General features: G+C 37.0%; 1 protein-coding gene across 2 annotated transcripts; it reads right to left on the bottom strand.

Moving 5' to 3' along the window:
- Positions 1-1,789: 1,789 nt before the first annotated feature.
- LOC127554208 (uncharacterized) lies at positions 1,790-14,132 on the bottom strand. 2 transcript variants are annotated; one of them, XM_051985561.1, is made up of 4 exons: positions 13,957-14,132; positions 8,475-8,576; positions 6,238-6,290; positions 1,790-5,726 (listed from the first exon to the last, which is right to left on the bottom strand). In XM_051985561.1, exons 3-4 carry the CDS (start codon positions 6,269-6,271, stop codon positions 1,813-1,815), a joined length of 3,948 nt encoding a protein of 1,315 aa, XP_051841521.1. In that variant the 5' UTR covers positions 6,272-6,290; positions 8,475-8,576; positions 13,957-14,132; the 3' UTR covers positions 1,790-1,812. The 2 variants fall into 2 exon arrangements, with proteins under 2 accessions (XP_051841521.1, XP_051841522.1); XM_051985562.1 differs by lacking the exons at positions 8,475-8,576; positions 13,957-14,132 and adding an exon at positions 6,861-6,883.
- Between the last annotated feature and the right edge of the window lie 5,873 nt (positions 14,133-20,005).

Below are 20,005 nucleotides of genomic sequence, written 5' to 3'. Positions count from 1 at the left end.
ACAAGTGGAAGAAAGAGTCAATCACAGTGATAAATGTTATTGTTGTTCTATTTTGAGAAATTGCCATAGCCACTCCAACCTTCAGTAATCACCACCCTGATTAGTCAAAACCCGTCAACATGAAGACCTTCCATCAAACAAAAAGATTGCAAGTCACTGAAGGCTTAGATGATTTGGGGCATTTATTTTTAGCAAGAAAATATTTTTAAATTAAGTTATATACATTGTGTTTTTTTTTTAGACAGAATACTACTGCACACTTAGGATATAGTAGAATGTAAACATAATTTTTATATGTTCTGGGAAACCAAATAATTCACGTGACTCAATTTATTGTGCTAATTCACTTTATTATGGTGCTCTGAGATATGCCTGTACACTATCAGATACTATGCTAGGCAAAAAAATTATTTGGCACCTGTTAACTTTACATGGAATAACATACTGGGCACATAGATGTTTTTAAAAAAGAAAATGAGAAAAAGAAAATTATTGTTTGGGGGGAAGTAGAGAAGGATATCCCAAAAGGTCTCAAGTAGAGTTTGAGATTTAAAATGAGTTTTGAAGAGAGTTAAGAGATTTTGAGAGGCAGAGTTGGGAAGGAATTACATTCCAGTTGTCTCCCACCTTTTGCAGAATCTTTCAGGTTAGATGCTTCCAGAATACCAATCCATGTAACTGATGTGATAATGACTTGAGCCCAAGAGATAGCCTATCATATATCCATTGTAGACTCCTTTCTATTTATGCCATGGCTTGCAGACCATCAAGTCTAAGTCTTTGGTAGCATCACTAGAGATATCCCTTCCTTGTTCTTCCATGTCCCATTTCTTTGGTGTCCCTCTAGCTCTAAAATGGGACTGGAGAAAGGATACTGCTCTAATCCCCTCTCCTTTGTTATCTCTGATCACTTCATTCCATCCTCCCAGCTTTGGTTATCTCCAGTTAAGTCACATAGCCTACAGTTGTGATCTAAAATATTCTAAATTAAAGCAGATTGCTTTCAGCATTGGCAAGTTCATCTAATTTTTCTATAAAACTTCTATTTAGGTCTCAACAATGAAGTACCTCACCCTATTAGTGAAACTATGGGCTCATCATCAAAAAAGTAGGATGGTATGAGCCTCACCTCAAAGGTGAAGATGTCCATCTATCATATTTTCAGGTTTGAGCAGAGTTGTATGGAAATCATTTGAAATGTTGAAATATTCTAGTATTGAATTTTAATTGTAATAATAGCATTTGAGGTAAGATCGAGTGAGGAAATAGGTCAGAATAAAGGGGTTCTGGACAATATGATATTTTATCAAGCCTTATTGGGAGAAGAACTTATCATTAATTTTCTATAAAATAAGGCATATAAAATAGGAGTGGGTAGGTGGTGCAGGATAGAGCACCAGCTCTAAAGTCAGGAGGATTTGAGTTCAAATTTGGCCTCAGACACATAACACTTCCTAGCTGTGTGACCCTGGGCAAGTCACTTAATCCCAATTGCCTCAGGGGAAAAAAAAGGCATAATTATGGGAAGACAAGAAATAAGACTAATCTCCTTTAGGGGGAACCATTCAGAGAAAAAGTTTGCTTTCCAAGAAGCTAAAATATGGAATGAGAAAAAGTTTCAAAATTTTCTCTTTTCATTATACTATAAGAGTCTCTAACTGGCTCCCCCCTGCCCAAACTGAAAAGGAAATACAAGAGTTTTATCATCTGCCCATCAAAGTATGTAGAATAATAAAATGAGACACAAAATCCGAAACAAATTTCAAAGATATTCAAGAATGTCAATTCCTTTCTGAGAGAAAAGATAGCCATTTAATTCCTTCTTTGTTTTTTTTGAAACATGTCTAGAATAGATCTGAGAAATGTCCTATGTTCCTTTGGTGTTGCTTCCTCTCTTCTGTCATCCTTTTTTATGGATGTTTTCCCTATGTGAGGCCGTTGGATTGTAGGTAGGGTCCTTTCTTCTGGTTGGAGCTTCTTGCCAGGTATAAAACCAAGCCATTTCCCCTTCACAGGCCTAGGAAGCTCCAGCTTCTTGGGGGTAGATACTGGAGAATTCAATGGATGGGTTAAAGGCCCTTGAAAATCATAATAGGAGTACGGGAGGGTAAAAATAGAGCACTTGGCTGCATGCTTTACTTGGAGGATAAATTTCACATTTATCTGCCCCTCAGAATTGGACAGAGGCATTGGTATGACTAGCAATTGTGCCTCACAGGGATATTTCATCCCCCAAACATGGGGACAGCCATTAGGGATCCAGGAAACACAAATTAGGCACACTGGATAATCCAGTGGGATGCACTGGTCACTACTATGAGGGGTGGATACCTTCTTTATCTTCTGCAAGATAATCTGTCTACAGATGTCATTTTTTATTTCATCCTGAGGGATGGAATTAATGATTTCATCAATAATTTTTTCAGAGACATCACCCCCTTCAACGGTGTATGGCTTGATGTAATTTAAATACCATAAAGTTTGTCTTTTTTTCTTGGAAAAGGTCTGGTGTTGAAGCCCAAGCTGAACTTCTTCTGGGTTCTCAGAGCTCAGTTCTGTCTCACAGTGGCAGTCACAAGCTGTCAGAGCCTCATTTGGGTGTTTTGGACCTGATAGGGTTTGGGCCCTGTGCACTGGACTTAGTGGAGTTGTTTTCTCCTCATCTAGACTTGGAACCATGCTCTCTAGGTTAGGGACATCTAATTTAGCCTCATTCTGGTTTTCAGCACTTAATGGAAAAACAAATGGGGACTTGGAACTATATGGTAGTATGATCTTCTCTGGATCCATTAACATTTTTGCTGAATGATAGAGATTTGATGGAGTTGTGATCTCAGTATCAGCCTCTGATTGATGGTTGGGGATGGATTGCAATTTATCCTGAGAATTGAGACCAGAGAGAGCTACTTTGTGGAGTTCTACTATTAGTGAAGATGTTGCCCCCTGATCTTGGCTGGGGACAGTTATGTCCTGGTGGTCTTTTGGTGACATTGCCCCCTGTGAGTCTCGTTTCAGCTGATCCTTTGAGACCTCATCATTGGCGTCTGGAACAGTGTCCTCTTGGTGGCCAGTTGTAAAGGGAGGAATGATCTGGAAGTCTGGGCTGGGTGGATGTATGGCCCTGTGGTTAGGGTCTGGGCCAAGGATAGCTGTTAGTTCATCATCCCAGATTTCTATAGTAATAACACTGTTACCTGCTTCAATTGGAACTGCTTGCCAGAGATCCTCTTGTGTCTGGATTGAGACTTGGAGATTGCTGTTCAGTGCATTTTCAGTTTGTTGGTTGTTGTGTAGTAGCCTTGGAATTGGAAGAATAACTTCTGGGTCAATTAGATCTTTATTCTGGAAACCAAAGTCTGAAAGAAACACTGCTTTGTGTGATAAGTCTTCAGTAGTCATGACCTGGTGGTTACATTCTTGTTCTTTTTGAACCATGAACACAATTTGTTCTGCTTGAAGTATCCCATGAACATTGGCATCTGGTGTACCTTCAGCTTGGTGATAAAAGCCATGTGGTATTAGGGCCCTTGGACTGGCTGGAAATGTCCGGTATTCAGAATCAAAGGGCATCAGGTGGGTGTGATCTATTATTCTTTGTGGAGATGCTTCCCACTCTATCTGACCCATGGAAGCTAGCCCCTGGTGTTCTACTTCTGGCAACATTTTCTGCTGTTCTGATTTTGCCTGGGTCAGCACATCTGGACCCGGTACAGCCATATCTTTGAAGTCATAAGTGGGTAAACATGTAATCTGGGGGTCAGGACAAGATGGATTTATATCCTTTTGTTCTATGTCCAGTGGGAATGCCGCCCAATGAATCTGGTCTATTTTATTTTGGGATTTTGTATCTATTGAAAATTTGTCCTTATTATCCTGGTCTGTGAGAACTATAGGCTGGTGGTCTCCTCCTGGAGGGTTTATTTCCTTCTGATCTTGAGGTGTGAACTGTTTGCGACAGTTTTGTACATTTTCAGTCTGGTGGTCCTCAGGACTAGGTGAGTATGTGGCTCTGCAATCAGAGTTTGGTTGCTTTAATCTCTGGGTTAAGTTGGAGTCTACTTGAGATGTGTCTTGGTTGTCCTCTTCTGTTGGTGGTGTGGTCTGGGGGTTATTTGGGGCTGATGCAGCAGGTTCACTCGTGTGTTCATTTCTGCATAGATCTATGGCCTTGAGTTCACAGCTGAGTGGTAGTGTGGCCCTGTAGTCTGGCTTTGGTGGTGACACTGACAAGTCCAGGTCAACTGGAGTTATACCCACATGATTGGGACTCTGAGGAGTTGGTGTCTCTGAGTTCCTGTCTTTTAGAACTTCATCCCGGGGAGCCTGACTTCCTATCACTTCTGGGTCCTGGTGATGTACTAAGGATTGTGTTCTCTGGATATTCAAGCCTGGGCCATACTGCAGAGGTGTAACTTGTACATCAGAGCCTTCCAAGGTACTCTTCTGATGGTATGGGAATAACAGGGCTGTGTCCTCAAGTTGAGAGTCCTGGGCTTCCTTGCTATAGAGGGTTGAACAGATTGGAATTATGATCGGTGCAGGTCGGTGTTCAGAAAATGGGGATAACCCAGATGGGTCCTTGGTCTTGTAATCAGGGCCCAATGGAGCCTCCCTGAAAACAGAAGGGGATGTTTTAGCACAGAGATTTTCCAGGCATGAAGAAGGAACTTCTAATGGCTTGAAATCTTGTGATGGTGTAGGTGGTGTATTGGTCTGGTGTTTTGGAGCTGGTGATGGCAAAGCTGTGGCTATAGTCCAGTGTTGTGGGCAGGGTGGACACGCTGTTGTGGCCCTTGTTTTCCCATTCAGATCTGATAAAAGCTTAGATGGATCTTTGGAACGGTTGTCAATGCATCGTAACAGTGATACTGTCTCCCTTACGTCATGACTAGGTTGAAAAACCTTGAAAGTTTTGGCGTGGACCCAGTAATCCAAGTCAGATGTCTTAAATGAGATGGTTTTGGACCAACGGTCAGGACAAAATGGTGAGGGTCCACCTGTGGGATGCTTCCTAGTGGTTAGAACTCTGTCTTGGAATCTGGGTCTTGGAAAAACTTCAAATGAGTGAGTTGATTTCACTGGTTTGTGAGCAGCCGTGGCTTGGTGCTTAGAAAATGTTTTATTTTTTTTTACTGCCTTGGTCCTATTGCCCATGAGTGAAAGCTCAGCTTGATGGTATTTTGAAGATGGGAATTGCTGGCTGAGGTGATCCTCGTGTAAATGGCCAAAGTCAGCAAAAATCTTCGGAAGGTGGTTAGGGTTTGTAGCAGCCTCCATTTTATGGTTAGAGTCTAGTGGGGTCTCATGTTGGTATTTGGAGTTAAGCAGAGGAGATATGAGATGCTGTTTGGTATGTATCAGAGGTACAGTAGGTCTGGATTTGCAGTCGGGCTTAGGTTGATTGGCTGTGTGGTGTTTGCGAGGTAAGGATGTTTTATTCCCATCCTGGTGATTAAGATAAAGGAAGGGATCAGCCTTGGTATCCACGCAGGACATTTGTGAAGCTGTGCTTAGCTTTTTGGGACAGTGAGAAGGGACAGATTTGCTCTTGTGACATGGATGGAATAATGGTTGGGTATTCCTGGCCTCATGTTTGAGGTAGGGTATCTGCTCAGCTTTGGAATGGTATTCTTGTTCCCACAATGGTGAAATCCAATGTGGGGGACAGGGTACTGGCACCGGTGTTTCCTCTTTAAAGAAGGCTTTCCGAGGGAAATGGACCAAATCTGCAGCGAAAAGAGAGATTATGTGAGTGAGAGCGAAGAGATATGACATACAGTTAGTACATGAAAGGCAGTTATGGATAAGGGAGCCAGAATATAATCTTAGCAAACTTTATGAAGTACTTTTCACATTTACTTCATTTGATCCACATTTGGCAAATGATATGTCAAAGTTGTAATAACAATTGAATTTCCCATATTTATTTTAAAAAAATTTGCTTTTCTGAGAGCAAGGAATACAATGCTGCCATTCCCATTTTATAAAAAGAGAGTTACTGAGGTTCAGAGAGGTTCAAGGTCTTGCTGAAAAGCTAGCAAATAGTAGATAGATAGCCAGGAGTGAAACTTAGGAAACTGAGATTAAGAACAAACATTCCTAAAGTTATACATTGAACAAGAATTGGTTTTGAGAGCCAGAATATTAGGTGCAAGGATGAGCACCACAAAGAGAGATGGTTCAAAAGGAGAGGAGTGATAGTTCCTATCTGAGGTTATCAAAAGCCAAAATTCTTACCATTAGGAAATAATCCATGCCGTTTTCTCCTCATCTGGGGTCTATAGGATTTCCTTGAAAAAAGAATTTTTTGTGTTCATTTGATTTAATCATGTCCAACTATTCATCATTTAGCGTTTTATTGGCAAAGACACTAAAGTGATTTGCTGTGTCCTTTTGCAGTTCATTTTATAAAGGAGGAAACTGAAGCAAAAACAGGGTTTAAGTGACTTGCCCAGCATCACACAGCTAGGAAGTGTGTGGGGCTGGATTTGAACTTGGGAAGATGATGAACCTTACTGACTTCATGCCTGGCACATTGTGGACTCTGCTGCCAACTAAAGCCTTTCTCTAGCAGGTTAGTTGTCATAATGGTTCTATAGCAGAGACTCAAAGTGTCAGCTGAGGCCTCCCCCCTTTTTTTTTCACTCCAATTCCCATCATTCTATATCTTTTTGAATATCACTTTTAGCAAAGAAATGGAGAAATGGATTTTCATAAATATGTAAAAAACTGACTTGCCCTTCTTTAGGCATTTTAGTAGGATTTGAGACCTTCAACTAAAAGCTGTATGAAACATCTACATAGTGTAGTGAATCTGGAGTTGGGAGGAGCTGAGTTTAAATACGGTCTTATATACTTACTAATTCTATAATCTGGCAAGTCACTTGATTATCTGTGCCTCAGTTTCCTCATCTGTAAAATAGAGATAATAATGGCATCCACCTGCATGGGGTTCTTGTAAGGATCAAACAAGATAACAACACATACAAGAGTGGAAATGATGGGGGGACCCTGAATCTATCTTCTGACTTTGGGGGGAACTCTTGAGAAACTCTTACCCCTGAGAGAGACCCGCCCCGGGGAAGCAAGATAAAGTGGTTTCATTCTGTTTTCTGAGTGGGATTAGTTGAATCCAGGACCACTCCTACTTAGCTTGAGCTGGAGATAGAGATTTCTATCCAACTCTATTGAGTTGGAGATTAGTCTAGGACTACTCATTCAATTGGAAAATTTCTATTCAATTTGAAGATCTCTGTCTGATTTCAGTACAAACTGCCCCCACCCCTAGACAAAGTTTCAAATTCCTTATAAAAAAGGGCAACTTGGGGCACTTTCTTGCAGAGAGCCAAAAGCAGGAATCATACCAGGCCAAGGGATCTCTCCTTGGCATAGCTACCTGCAAGGACCTCCTGCCCACTGTGAAGAGACTCCCTATTCTCAGTGTCAACATCCCTCTTTATACTTCTGCCAAGATTTCTTTGCTGGAAGATTTCTCTGCTAGGAAGATTCTCTGTCGGGACCTTGCCACTAAGGAAGTTAGTCTTCATAGAAAAGGTTGACTTCTCAGTGCCAACAATAAACTTCTTTTTGCCAGTCTAACTTTTTGGGTTCATAAATTCTTTTACGAAGGACATGCACTGACTAAAAGGAGTTCCCACAACTCTCTGCCCTGCGCCAAACCACCTCATTTGGTTCCCTGACCAAATGGGAATCAAGGAGATCTGAACCTCATCATTAATATTATTAAAATTATGCATCATCTGAAAAAATATATATACATCATCTGGGATTTTCTAATATCACCCTATCAGTTCTTTCATGGAAGGTATTTTTCCCCAGTCTCCTTGAAAAACAAGTTCCCTAAGATAGTCTTTGATTTTTGCAAAATAAATAAATAAATACATGAATGAATTCATAATTTGTTGATTTTGTCATTTGTGATTTTTGCAATAGATTTTGTAAAATAATGCTACAAGTTCAGATTCAATCTCCAAACACACATGTATGTATATGTATGTATACATACATATACATATATGCATTCATTTACACACATACGCATATACACATATACAAATATATATACATATAAAGCAGAGTGCACCATAGTGCACAGAGCACTGGGCTTGGAATCCAGAAGACTCATCTTCGTGAGTTCGAATCTATCCTTAGACATTTACTAGCTGTATGATCCTGGGCAAGTTACTTAAACCTGTCTGCCTCAGTTCTTTATCTAAAAAAAGTGAGTTTAAAAAGGGAGTGCTAGACCATTTCAGTAATTTCTGCCAAGAAAATGCCAAATGGGGTCATGAAGAGTCAGACAAGACTGAAATGGCTGAACAAGAACTGAATATCTATATGCATGTATTCTTTAGTCCCTAGTAATAAAACTTATTTTGAAATCACTTTGACTTTCAATAATACTACATTAGGAAATTAGAAACAGACTGTAGTAGTAAACTGAGAAGTATTACCTAGATCATCCTTAGACTTCTTCTCATCTTGCTTTTTTCTCCTTTTCTTTTCTTTCACAAAGATTCATCTTGATGACATACTGCATTGCCTTCTTGAAGAATCTGATAAAAATGCAATCTAAGAATTTTCCTTGTATTTTTAGCAAGTAGCAATAGTAGACAAATCTTCACCTCTCATTATTACAGAAGTTCCAAGAAAGGGTTTTTTTAAATTTTAAATCCCAAATGAGAGTGGAGCTTGGGCCTGCCAGCAGGTTACCCCACAATATCTCTCACCAGGAAGAATTGCAAGATGACTAGGAATTTAAAAGTATTTCATATGTCCCAAAGTCAAGACACTGGAATGTAGAGGGATGAAACTCTGAAGAGGTGTACTTGAATCTGAGACAGGCGAGCACTTAAGGCTAATTACCTATTCGATGTGAGATAATGACTCTATATACATATTTAGATGAGATGGTGATGTGATGGCTCTCCTCACCATTGGTGCTTGCTGAATGTGTGGTGGTGAGATAATTGGAGGGTTGAGGGAGAGGGTCGGGGTTGCTCTGCCAAAAGATGAGGAGAGAGAATTCAGGCACTGGACTCCAGAGTCCAGGATTTATCTTTGGCAAACTACATAGCAGCTTGCCTGCCTCCTTTACTTCTCCCCCTAAAAACCAAGGACTTTGACTGATTCTGACTCTGACTGATCCTGAGACCCTCCAGAGAGCTAGCCCGAATATTATACTGGAACAATACCAATTCCAAATGGCTTTTGTTCAAAGTTTTCCTAATCATTTGAAATGAAATGAATGTATCTCCACTGGAAACAAAATAAATGATAAAGTAAATTAGTTTCCATAACTTCTTCTAAAAGGATTTTGCCCTGGGAGGTAGAAAAACCAATGGGCTCTCTCACACATATTGAACAAGACTGAATCCTATGGATTTCCCCCTACATCACAGAGCAGACTGGGAAATTGTTCTTTTAAGAGAGTGTTACGAGAGGATCCTGTCCCTAAGGATTCTCCTGATAAAACATCAACAACCTGGGCTTTAACTACATAAAAAATGGAATTCCTTGAATCTTATGAAGGGACCTCTTGGAAACCAACTGCTTTTTATTCTAAAAATTAGAAAAATGAGATACAAAAATATGAAGTGATGTACTTAAGATTGTGCAGAAATAAAGGGTAGAGCTAAAGTCAAGGGTCTTGATTAATTCTCAAAAGCTGTTAAAATTTTTTGGTGAGAACATTTACATCTCAGAAATTGGCAAACACTATAGATCAGGACTTAATTGTTTTGTTGATTAACTTAAGAAAATGCTGGAGAAAAGAATAATGCATGCTTTTTTTTCTTGGATAGTTTTAAACATTCACCTTTGACTGATGTCCTCTGACTTCAAAACCAATGCCCACTTGTTCTCTGTACCTCAGAGAACATCTGTTTGTCTCCTGATATCTTTTCAAAACAGCACCTAGTATTCCTTTTGACAATCCTAAAACATAAATCCCTATCCCTTCTTGAGGTAATTTCTGCTGGATAGGGAGGATTGACAATGCCTCTTCTTTCATTATTGTTATCTTCTATATAACATTGTGCTTCAAAAGTAAGCACTCAGTTAAGTATATTTCATATAGAGGAAATAATTTATCACAGGTTTTCTTTTTCTATGAGAAATAAACATCTTCATCTTTAATCTGGTACCCCGAGGGAGTGAATGACACAAAAAAATTTTTTTTCCTCTGGACTTTTCAAGATAATTATGCACTTATTTTTGCATTCGAAATCTACCAAGTAAGGCCATTGGAGCTAATTATAAAAGTTCCTAATTAGAAATAATGAGGCTGGATGTCCTGGTGGCCATTAGCAGAGAAAGTCTGAGGCAAGCAGGGAGGAGCACTGATAGGATCATCTCAGTCTTAATGGTTCTTTTATTCTTAAGTAGGCCTTTATTCAAGGGAACTTTACATTACAGCCCCATTCCAGGTAGAGGTCTTTAGTATCCCCACCTTTCTGTATCAAGTCAGAAAGCCAAGTTATGATGTCAAATTACCAAGATTATATTTCCTCTAGAAAAGATCTGTTACTACTGTAGATTCTCCCTAAATTTCTTTTTAGGACTAGCTTTAGAAGTAAAAAATTATAAGACTTTGTTTTCACAGTTGAAAAGTTCCAGAGTCTCATAGCCTCTCTCCATTGGCATGATAGAAAAGAATGATATAAGTTTTAAGATCAGTACATTTTGGTTGAACTGAATTAAAGAATGTTTTAAATCAACAGAAGTAATTGCAACTGCTGGTTCAGTGCAAGTGATCTGAGTTTATACCTTTGGCAAGCTAACATATTAATTGAGCATGCTTAATATGGTCTTTTGTATATTAATTTGTCCTCCTTTAAGGAGAAGACATCCACTATTTTTGAACATATGATGATGTGGTAAGGGGAGGGGGAAACATGGAAACATATCAAGGAGTACATGTAGTGACAGTATCATGAAATATTAGATTTTGGAAGGATCTCCAATGGAAATTCTGAAGAGGAAATGAGGAGGCAGGTTGAGATTATGGAATATAATTGCTGATTCTGGTCTCTGTAAACTGTATTTGTGTTCTATCAAAGGAGTATGGCACCCGCTTCTTGCAAGCAACATAATAAAGCCTCACTGCAATTTGAGTCTGGCATTTTCATTTCTAATAGTTGGTGCATTGGTCGGGAGATCTCGAACACTGAGAGAAGTGAGTAGTTCAGAGATTGGGGAAAACACTCCCACTCCTTTTCGAGGAGCCCTGGATCCCAGTCAGGAGTTTTCTCTCAGTTGTAATGGAACCTGAGAGCCTGAAAGAGGAACTAGTTGACTAAGACAGAGTAGAATTAGAATGGAGCTCTGAAGCATGCAAGTTAATGAACTGGACAAGTTACAAAAAGGGTCTAAATTCAGATTGGGGCCCAACATAATATTTTGTTGATTTGGATCCTAAACTAGAAGAGGATGTCTAGTTAGGATGGGGAAAAAGAAACAGATGTTCGGAACGGGTAAGGGAAGCCCTTATTTTTCTAATATTTTTCTAGTAATCCTGATATAGACCGTGGTAGAAAATTGGGGAGAAAATGAGTCAACCCGGGAAAAAGATAAGAGAAAAATGATAAAGTATTGTTGTTATGAATGGCCAGATAATTTTATTATAAGACCTTCAGTATTCTGGCCAAAGTTTGCTGCTGATGAAGACTGGCTCTTTTAAGCTTTAGTATTTTTGTGAATGGAAAGAACTTTTCAGTTGGGAAGAGTTAGAAAATGCCTCCTGCTAGGGAGGGAGATTAATGGCTACCCAGATTTTTCTGGTATAGCCTGAGGAAAAATTTAAAGGATTGGAATTGTTGAACGCTCTCACTCACACCATCCATGCATCTTCTCCCTCAGCAGCACGATTACACTTAGTAGTGGAGGAAGGAGAAGATGAGGTGGGGAATGGGAGAAGCAACATCAGTATGAGCCCATAGTAGACTGAGGGAGGAACTCACTGCAAAAAGGAGTTTTTCTCCTACTGGAGACAGGAGAGTAGGAAGAATAGGAGATAGGGAGTTAGGGTGAAATGGTCAGATCACCTGTTGCTATTGTGGATACTTCAGGAGGCAGTGGCTGGGATTAAAGAGGGAGGTTTTGTAAAGTTTTGTTTCCATAGTTGAAAATGGACATTTTTGAAGGAGGAGGAAAAGGTAGTGCCCCTCTTACCTTTTGAGGAAAATGAGGACTGGGGCACCTGGGGTTCCTTTTTCTAATCCCCACTGGGAACCCCTAGTAAATTTGAAAGATGGGAGCAAAAAGAAGATTTAGTAGATTATACTGGGGTGGAGAGATCCTTGCTCTGTAAATTAGTAAGCAGTTTCAGGAATTTTTAATGAATGGGAATAAAAGAACAAGATTTCCATGTACCCATTATAAAGTCACTCCTTATGTGGGAAATAAAGCATAGATGTCCAAATTTTATATATCTCAGTAGTGGGGAATACTTTGTTAGACAGAGATTTGATTATACAATTGGGATTGAAATTAAAGATATTGAATCAAGATGTAGTGGTTAAAATACATCCTCTTCTAGTAGAACATGAATAGCAAAAATAGGGGAAGTTTAAAAATTCCCCCACTTAAAATCAATCTGAAAACTCCAGGGGAATGTTGTATGTGTGAGACAATTGCAATCAGTAGTAAAGGGATTCTTATTACAATGAATTCCCAATCCCTATATTTTTGCCTGCCTGCATTTTTTATTTCCTTCACAGGCTAATTGTACAATATTTCAGAGTCCGATTCTTTTTGTACAGCAAAATAACGGTTTGGATATGTATACTTATCTTGTATTTAATTTATACTTTAATATATTTAACATGTATTGGTCATCCTGCCATCTAGGGGAGGAGGTGAGGGGAAGGAGGGGAAAAATTGGAACAAAAGTTTTGGCAATTGTCAATGCTATAAAATTACCCATGCATATAACTTGTAAATAAAAGCTATTAAAATTTAAAAAAAAAGTAATAAAGGGACTCTTGAGGGAAAGACTATTAGAATCTTGTATGTCCATTTTTAATATCTCTACTCTTCCCCGTAAGAAATCAGATGGGATTTGTGGATTAATACTTGGGGGCAGTAAACAGGATAGATACGTGTTAGAGAGCATCAGAAGAGAATAACCTCTGAGGTAGTGGGGAACTGTTTAACTGATAAAGAAAATGTTTAAAGGAAGTGGTTTATGGAGAGAGGAGTGAAGAAAAGACATTTGTCCTCATCCCCACTCTACAATAGAGACAATTTCAATATTTTCTAAAGAGGAAGAGAAAAGGTTGGAAGACATAGGAGCAATAAAACTCACTGAAGGATATTGGCAATTACGTGATGAGAGGAGAATTTTAAATAAGACCATGGCTGGGGAAATTTTAATTGTATTAAGGAAGCCATTGAGATGTTTAAGCAAAGTGTGATTTTTTTTTAAAGAAAATTTAGCTGTATAAGGATAATTGCAAAATAAACATCTGAAAGGCATGTAATATCTCTAAAGATAAATTAGAAGATGTTGAGGAGACATCCCTCTGGAGGGAGGAAGCTTAGCTCCAGAGTATTCAAGTAGATTTTACTGAAATGACACCTTCATCTAGTTCTCTCTAGATCCTCCCAATATACAATCTCTTTGTTTTCCAGCTTTCTCCCATAATAGGGTCTGATTCATCTGCTCTTCTAATCCAGTTTTCCAAGGAAGCCAGAAGAAAGTCAGTTTCAAGGAAATCCAACCTCAGACCTGCTTCTGGACTGACTTAAAGACTATTTTCACTATTGAGCATAGACTCTCAATGATATTTCATTTCTCCAACTTTTAGACTCAAGAAAATATCTCTATCACATTTGTCTCTAAAGACAATCCCCAATCCCAACCTCCATAGATACCACAAAACTTCTCACCACTAAAAAAAATCAAAAACAGGAAATAAGAAATAAATCACATACTCCGAAGATCAGCCGTCTCAGCCAGTTCAATTTTAGCTAGTGGAGCTTGGTGGTTAAAATTTCCCCAAAGGGAGAAGGCTTTGAGGGACTAAGTCCCCAGTAAAAAAAAAAAGATAGTTTAGAGTAAAATTCACTAACTTTAGAAAACAATTCACATTCCTGCCAACTCAGACACCAGTGTCTAGACTGAGCCTTCAGGTCCCTTTATTCCAAGTCTGAGTTGTCCTTGACATCATAAAATACTATTTGTCCTTTGTCCACCAGCAGAGTTGCCCCACCCATTTCTGCACATCAGCTCCATCTACTAACTACTCTTTTAACTTTGACCCTCTAAAAATCATTAGTTTGTCTCTTTCTAAAACTTACCCATAGAAGGTAATGAAGAAAGTTTCCTGAAAAAAGAAAAGCATATCTTGTTTTTCTTTATGGCATACTAAATTCAGTAGTCTTTATCGATCTCTGTTTTTTAGTCCAAGGACCCGAAGCAAAGTAATATCCTATTGATTTTCATAGTAGCAGTTAATTTAAATGGTTTAGTATAAATTTTCTTAATTACCCATGGCCTACAGGATTCTAGCAGAATTGTGTTATCTTTCCATTTCTTATCACTATCACTTCAAAATCTGTTTTTCTTTAAAAAAATCAGTCTTTCATTCATGCTCTGTTGGGCTCACTTCATCCTTCTTTTGTTAATCCTTCTTATTTCTAAACAATAGTGTTTTTGGTTGGAAAACAAAGTTCTCTATTCTCTAAAGTTGCCTGACTTCTGAATCCTGACACATTGGCAGGATAATGGAGCCTGAACCCATGGCACATGTTCAGATGTGACAAACCCCAAATGATTCATCTAGGAATGCTTTTTGAAGCAAAAAAAAAATTACCCTTGTGTACATGCATACCCCAATGTCAGTCTATTAGTTGAACCCCACACCACAGATTAAATATTGGCTGCTCTGCAAGATAAAAAACCTTTACTTTATTCTAGTGAGATTCAATGAGCAAAAGGAGTCTACATACTGATTGCTTTTCCTATACTTTCATTATTCTGAGAATTATAAATCAAATTTGATCACCTGCATTTTAAATTTTATTTGAATTGATATTTTTTATTTTTATATTATCTTCATTTTTTAAACACATTTCCTCCCAGAAAGTTATTCCATATAATAAAAAGGGTTTTTTTTTAAGTTTTTAAAAAAATTTCAGGAGAGTTAATCAGCACATCAATAAAATATGACATCATATACAGTGTTGCAAATCCATAGTCTTCCATTTTTGTAATGAAGGGAGGGAGAGGCATTCTTTTATCACTTCTCCTGAAAAGTGACAGTAATAGTTGGTCAGTGAACTAACATTTTTTAATAAACACTTATATGGTTCTGCCAAAAGAATGTGATTCCTATCCTAGAGGTCCTTAGACTTCGATCAGATAGAAAAGGTAAAACTTTAAAAAGTTTACAAAGTACTGGATATAGAAACATAAAATAAGCTTATTGAGTTGAGGGATAGAATATAGAAGTGCTATCAAAGTCAGATGGAGGACATCAGAAAAAACCACAAAAAAAAGTATATAAAAGTCCTGACAAGAGGATTGGAATTATTTTTCAAACAGACATATAGAGATGCTCCCAGAAGGCATTAATGGAATTGGGATTATTCACAGTATGCTATAATTTATAATTTTATGCTAGGCAGTTCGTTGGGAAAATTTTTTACATATGATAATATTGAACATGTGGAAATGCTTTTTGATTTTCATTTTTAATATGTTTTCTTTTTTATCTAAAATAAATGAACATGAATATTTTAAAGGGCAAAGACTAGAAAAGAGGGTTACATATGAAACCATAAAATTCTGTTATTTTAAAAATATATTACATTTAATACAGCAGTAACAAAACTCTCCTGCTTGCTTGTGTCCCCTTCTGAGTTTCTTTCTACTCTTTTCTATGTATTTTTATATTATTTTTATTTCTAAATCTAAAAATTCTAAAATCTCTCTCTCCTGCCATTCCTCTTCTTCATTCATTGAGAATATAAAAAAAAATGATGTCCATTATATGTTTGAAATAATGTGGAATAGATATTAGTCATGTTTTCTATGCATTTTTAATATTTTGACACCTTTTTTGTATCATTATGAATATACATTTTATCTCTACCTTGAAAGTCTTCATTTGTAACAAAGAAATGTAATTAACCAAAAGAAGAGAGACATTGGCTATATCTGAAAATATCTTATTCTATACCTCTAAATAACTTTTATTTTGCTTTTCTAAGCAAAAATTTTACATCTGTCATTGTATTATGTTTACCCATTAACTCATTAAGATAGAGCTTGCATAATTTTCTCCCTATAATAGAAACTGAGAAACAATGAAATCAATAAAAAGTAACTTATATAACTAAAGGAGCCATGAACCAGAGAATGATGGTCTAGAGTACGCAACAAGAAAGGGTAAAAAGGGGTACAGAAAGTGAAATTTTAAAAATAAACAAGTTAAAAGGGAAGGAAAAAAAGATGTGTGTATTTGACTAACTAGGAGAGAGGAAAAGATGAAAAAAATTAAATAACCAACTAATAGTAAGAAAGAAAAGAAATAAGCAAAATTCCAGAAAGAAATAGGTAACAAACAAGAAGGTGATACTGTTTGGGAGCAAATGAAAGAGCGTGGTGGGAATATAGCCATTAAAAAAAAATTAATTTGAAGTGATTGAAGAGATGTCATAGTATGTTTACAGTGGAAGAGGGAAAAATGATAATTTGGAAAAAAACTATATTAGAGATAAATGGAGGAAAATATAAACCTAACTCTGTTAACTTTAAATATGAAGAACTGAACAAACAAACAAATCATGAAAAGATGAACAAATCAGATGTGTTTCTTGTTACTTACAAAATACACATTTATTATGCATCAAGTGAATATAGAAAATCAGGAGTTCCAATCATGCTATCCAAAACAAACATTCAAATGGATAATGAAGGAAACTATCATGCTGAAAGAAACCATGGACAAAGTATACATTTTTTAAAATAACCTGAACTCTGTTATGGAATATTATTGTTCTATAAGAAATGATCAGCAGGATGATTTCAAAAAGGCCTGGAGAGATTTACACGAACTGATGCTGAGTGGCAGGACCAGGAGATCATTGTATACTTCAACAACAATACTACATGAGGATATATTCTGAGGTGGCCCTCTTCAACAAGGAGATGAACCAAATCAGTTCCATTTGTTCAGCAATGAAAAGAACCAGCTACACCCAATGAAAGAACTCTGGGAGATGACTATGAACCACTACATAACATTTCCAATACCTCTATTTTTGTCTGCCTGCATTTTTAAATTTCCTTCACAGGTTAAGCGTACATTATTTCAAAGTCCAATTCTTCTTGTGCAGCAAAATAACTGTTTGGACATGTATACCTATATTGTATTAAACATATACTTTAACATATAACATGTATTGGTCTGCCTGCCATTTGGGGGGGGGCGGGGAGGAGGGGAAAAATTGAAACAAAAGGTTTTGCAATTGTCAATGCTGAAAAATTACTCATGCGTATATCTTGTAAATAAAAAGCTATAATAAAAAATAAAAATAAAAAAATAAACTGAACCCATTATGCAAGTTATGTTATTCCAGCAAAACTGAGAGCACAAAAGAAAGAGTAATAACTTCAAAAATATAAAACACGCAAACTGACAGAAGGCTAGTTAGAGATCCTAAATAATCCATTTTCAGTAAAGGAAATAAAATAAGTTATAAAAGAATTGTGAAAGAAAAGAAAGAAAAAAAAATTGTGGTATTGATGAATTCATAGGCGAAATCCATCAAGTTTTTAAAAAAACAATTAGTGCTCACATTACACATATTACTCTCAAAAATTGTTAAAGAAAGCATCCTGGCATAATACTTTTATGAAGCAAACAATCTAAATAATTAAACCAGGAAAGGATAAAACATAAAAAGAAAACTATAAACCAATAGCATTAATGAATATTGACTTTAACATTTTAAGCAAAATCCTCAAATTGTGTTATGTCCAACTCCCTGTGGCCCCATTTGGGATTTTTTGGCAAAGATCCTGGAGCTGTTTTTTATTTTCTTCTCCAGCTCATTTTACACATGAGAAAGCTGACTCAAATGGAGGTTAAATGACTTTCCTAGGATCATACAATTAGTATGCATCTGAAGCCAGATTTGAAGTCATCAACATGAGTCTTCCTGATTCTAAACCGAATGCTACATCCACTGTGTCACCCAGCACTTCAAAGTATAAATCATGTTACTTTCAATTAGTCTTAACTGAAGTATCAGCCTGACTAATAAAATGCATTCTGAGGACAGTGATCCCTTCAGAATAAGTGGGATCCAGATTGGTGTATTTCTTTTTATTTTTTTTAGCTTAAAAACAAGAAAAAAATAAAAAAGAGAGAAAAAGAAAAAAAAATCTAAAAATATTGTCATGTGCCCAGCAAAAACTTCAGGGAGGATTCAAAATATGTAACAAAAAATTGCCATTTCAAGAAAACATATATAATAGAACATATTGTATTCAGAACTGTCCACCTTTTTATTTGCTATAGTTTTTTGTGTGCTTTTTATCTTATTCTTTTTTATTCTGTCTTCTCCCTGTTTCCTCCAAACAGGCTATAACTAAGCATAGTTGTATTTATGTTTACATATATAGATTAAAATAAAAATGTATAGGTTGTGTGTGTGTATGTGTATGTATGTATGTGTGTGTGTGTGTGTGTATATATATATATATATATATACATATATATATATATATATACATATACATATATATGTGTGTGTGTATATATATATATATATATATATATATATATATATATATATATACACATACACATTATCTCTTACTTCATATCCCTGCTAACTCTTCTACTACCTGCTTACTTGTCTTACTACTTAACATCCTGGCTCCTTTCAAGGATTCCTCCTGTATCCTCTCCCATCACCCTTTCCTTCCCTCTTTATCCCTTTCCTATTAACCTTCACACTTTATTTCTCTCCTGTTAATCTACACACTCTTCTATATCCTACCTTATCCTAGCTCCTTTCATTTCTTTATAGATTGTAGAGGGTGTTATACTTTTCTCTCTTCCTCTTCCTCCCTCATTTCCTTTTCTCCCTCTCTCCTTTCACATACACATTATGTATCTATGTATTATTCCTTATTTAACTCATTCCTGATTTGAGTAGGATTTCAGAACCAACAACCCTCCTCCTCTAATTCCTCTGTGTTGGTTCTTGTTCATATAGTGTAAATATACCTTTTTCTCCATGGTTTTTCTTCTAAAAATCACATCATATTCAGCTCTACCCCAATCTTTTTTTTTTTGGAGTACCTAATTACTAATAACAATCTTAGACATAAGGTTTACATTTCCGCATATAAAACAAAGTTTATCTTCGTTGAGTCCCTTGAAATTGGATGTTGGCTTTTATATGTCAATTTTTTTTTTTTATTGAGTTCAGATTTGCAGTAAAATCCTGAAAATCTGATAGTTCATTAAATGTCCATTTCCCCCTGCCTCCATTTTGCTGGATGTAATATATATATATCAATATAGGTCTTGTGTGATTCTAATTTTATTTTTTTTTTAAGTAAGAGCTTGTTAGGATAATCACTTCTAGTCGTGGGGAGTGTGGTACCTCTGGCTTCTGGTCTTCAGTTCTCCCCTCTGGCCTGGAACCCCAAACCAAGATCTCCACCTTTCCTTAAGTGCCCACAGCCAACAGCTTTCCTGGCCACATTGCTTCTGCATTCAGCAAGTGTGCTGGTTCCTTCTTATCTGCTCCCACTCCCACCTTAACTGCATAGCTAGGCCTGGCATTCCTTATCAGCAGAGATTGCTTCAATATTCCCAGATTCAGTCTCCAGTGGTTTGCTTTTAGAGGGAAAAAAGTAGCTTCACCTACTTAAATGTTGCTCTTGCCACAATATTTGATACCACTCTTGGGAACTTAACCTGACCTAAGAGGATGTTTTATGTTTAAGAAGCCACTTATC

Source organism: Antechinus flavipes, chromosome 3 (assembly GCF_016432865.1).
Source record: "Antechinus flavipes isolate AdamAnt ecotype Samford, QLD, Australia chromosome 3, AdamAnt_v2, whole genome shotgun sequence".
NCBI classification, from domain to species: domain Eukaryota; kingdom Metazoa; phylum Chordata; class Mammalia; order Dasyuromorphia; family Dasyuridae; genus Antechinus; species Antechinus flavipes.
Note: the sequence above shows the minus strand (reverse complement) of the source record. Positions and strands in the feature narration are given on the sequence as shown.

Bases quoted from the DNA above. Each gene is read 5' to 3' on its own strand.
- LOC127554208 (XM_051985561.1), bottom strand. From the start codon at position 6,271: ATGAGGAGAAAACGGCATGGATTATTTCCTAATG. The intron at 5,727-6,237 runs GTAAGAATTTTG...TTTTCGCTGCAG, and splicing joins GCATGGATTATTTCCTAATG to ATTTGGTCCATTTCCCTCGG.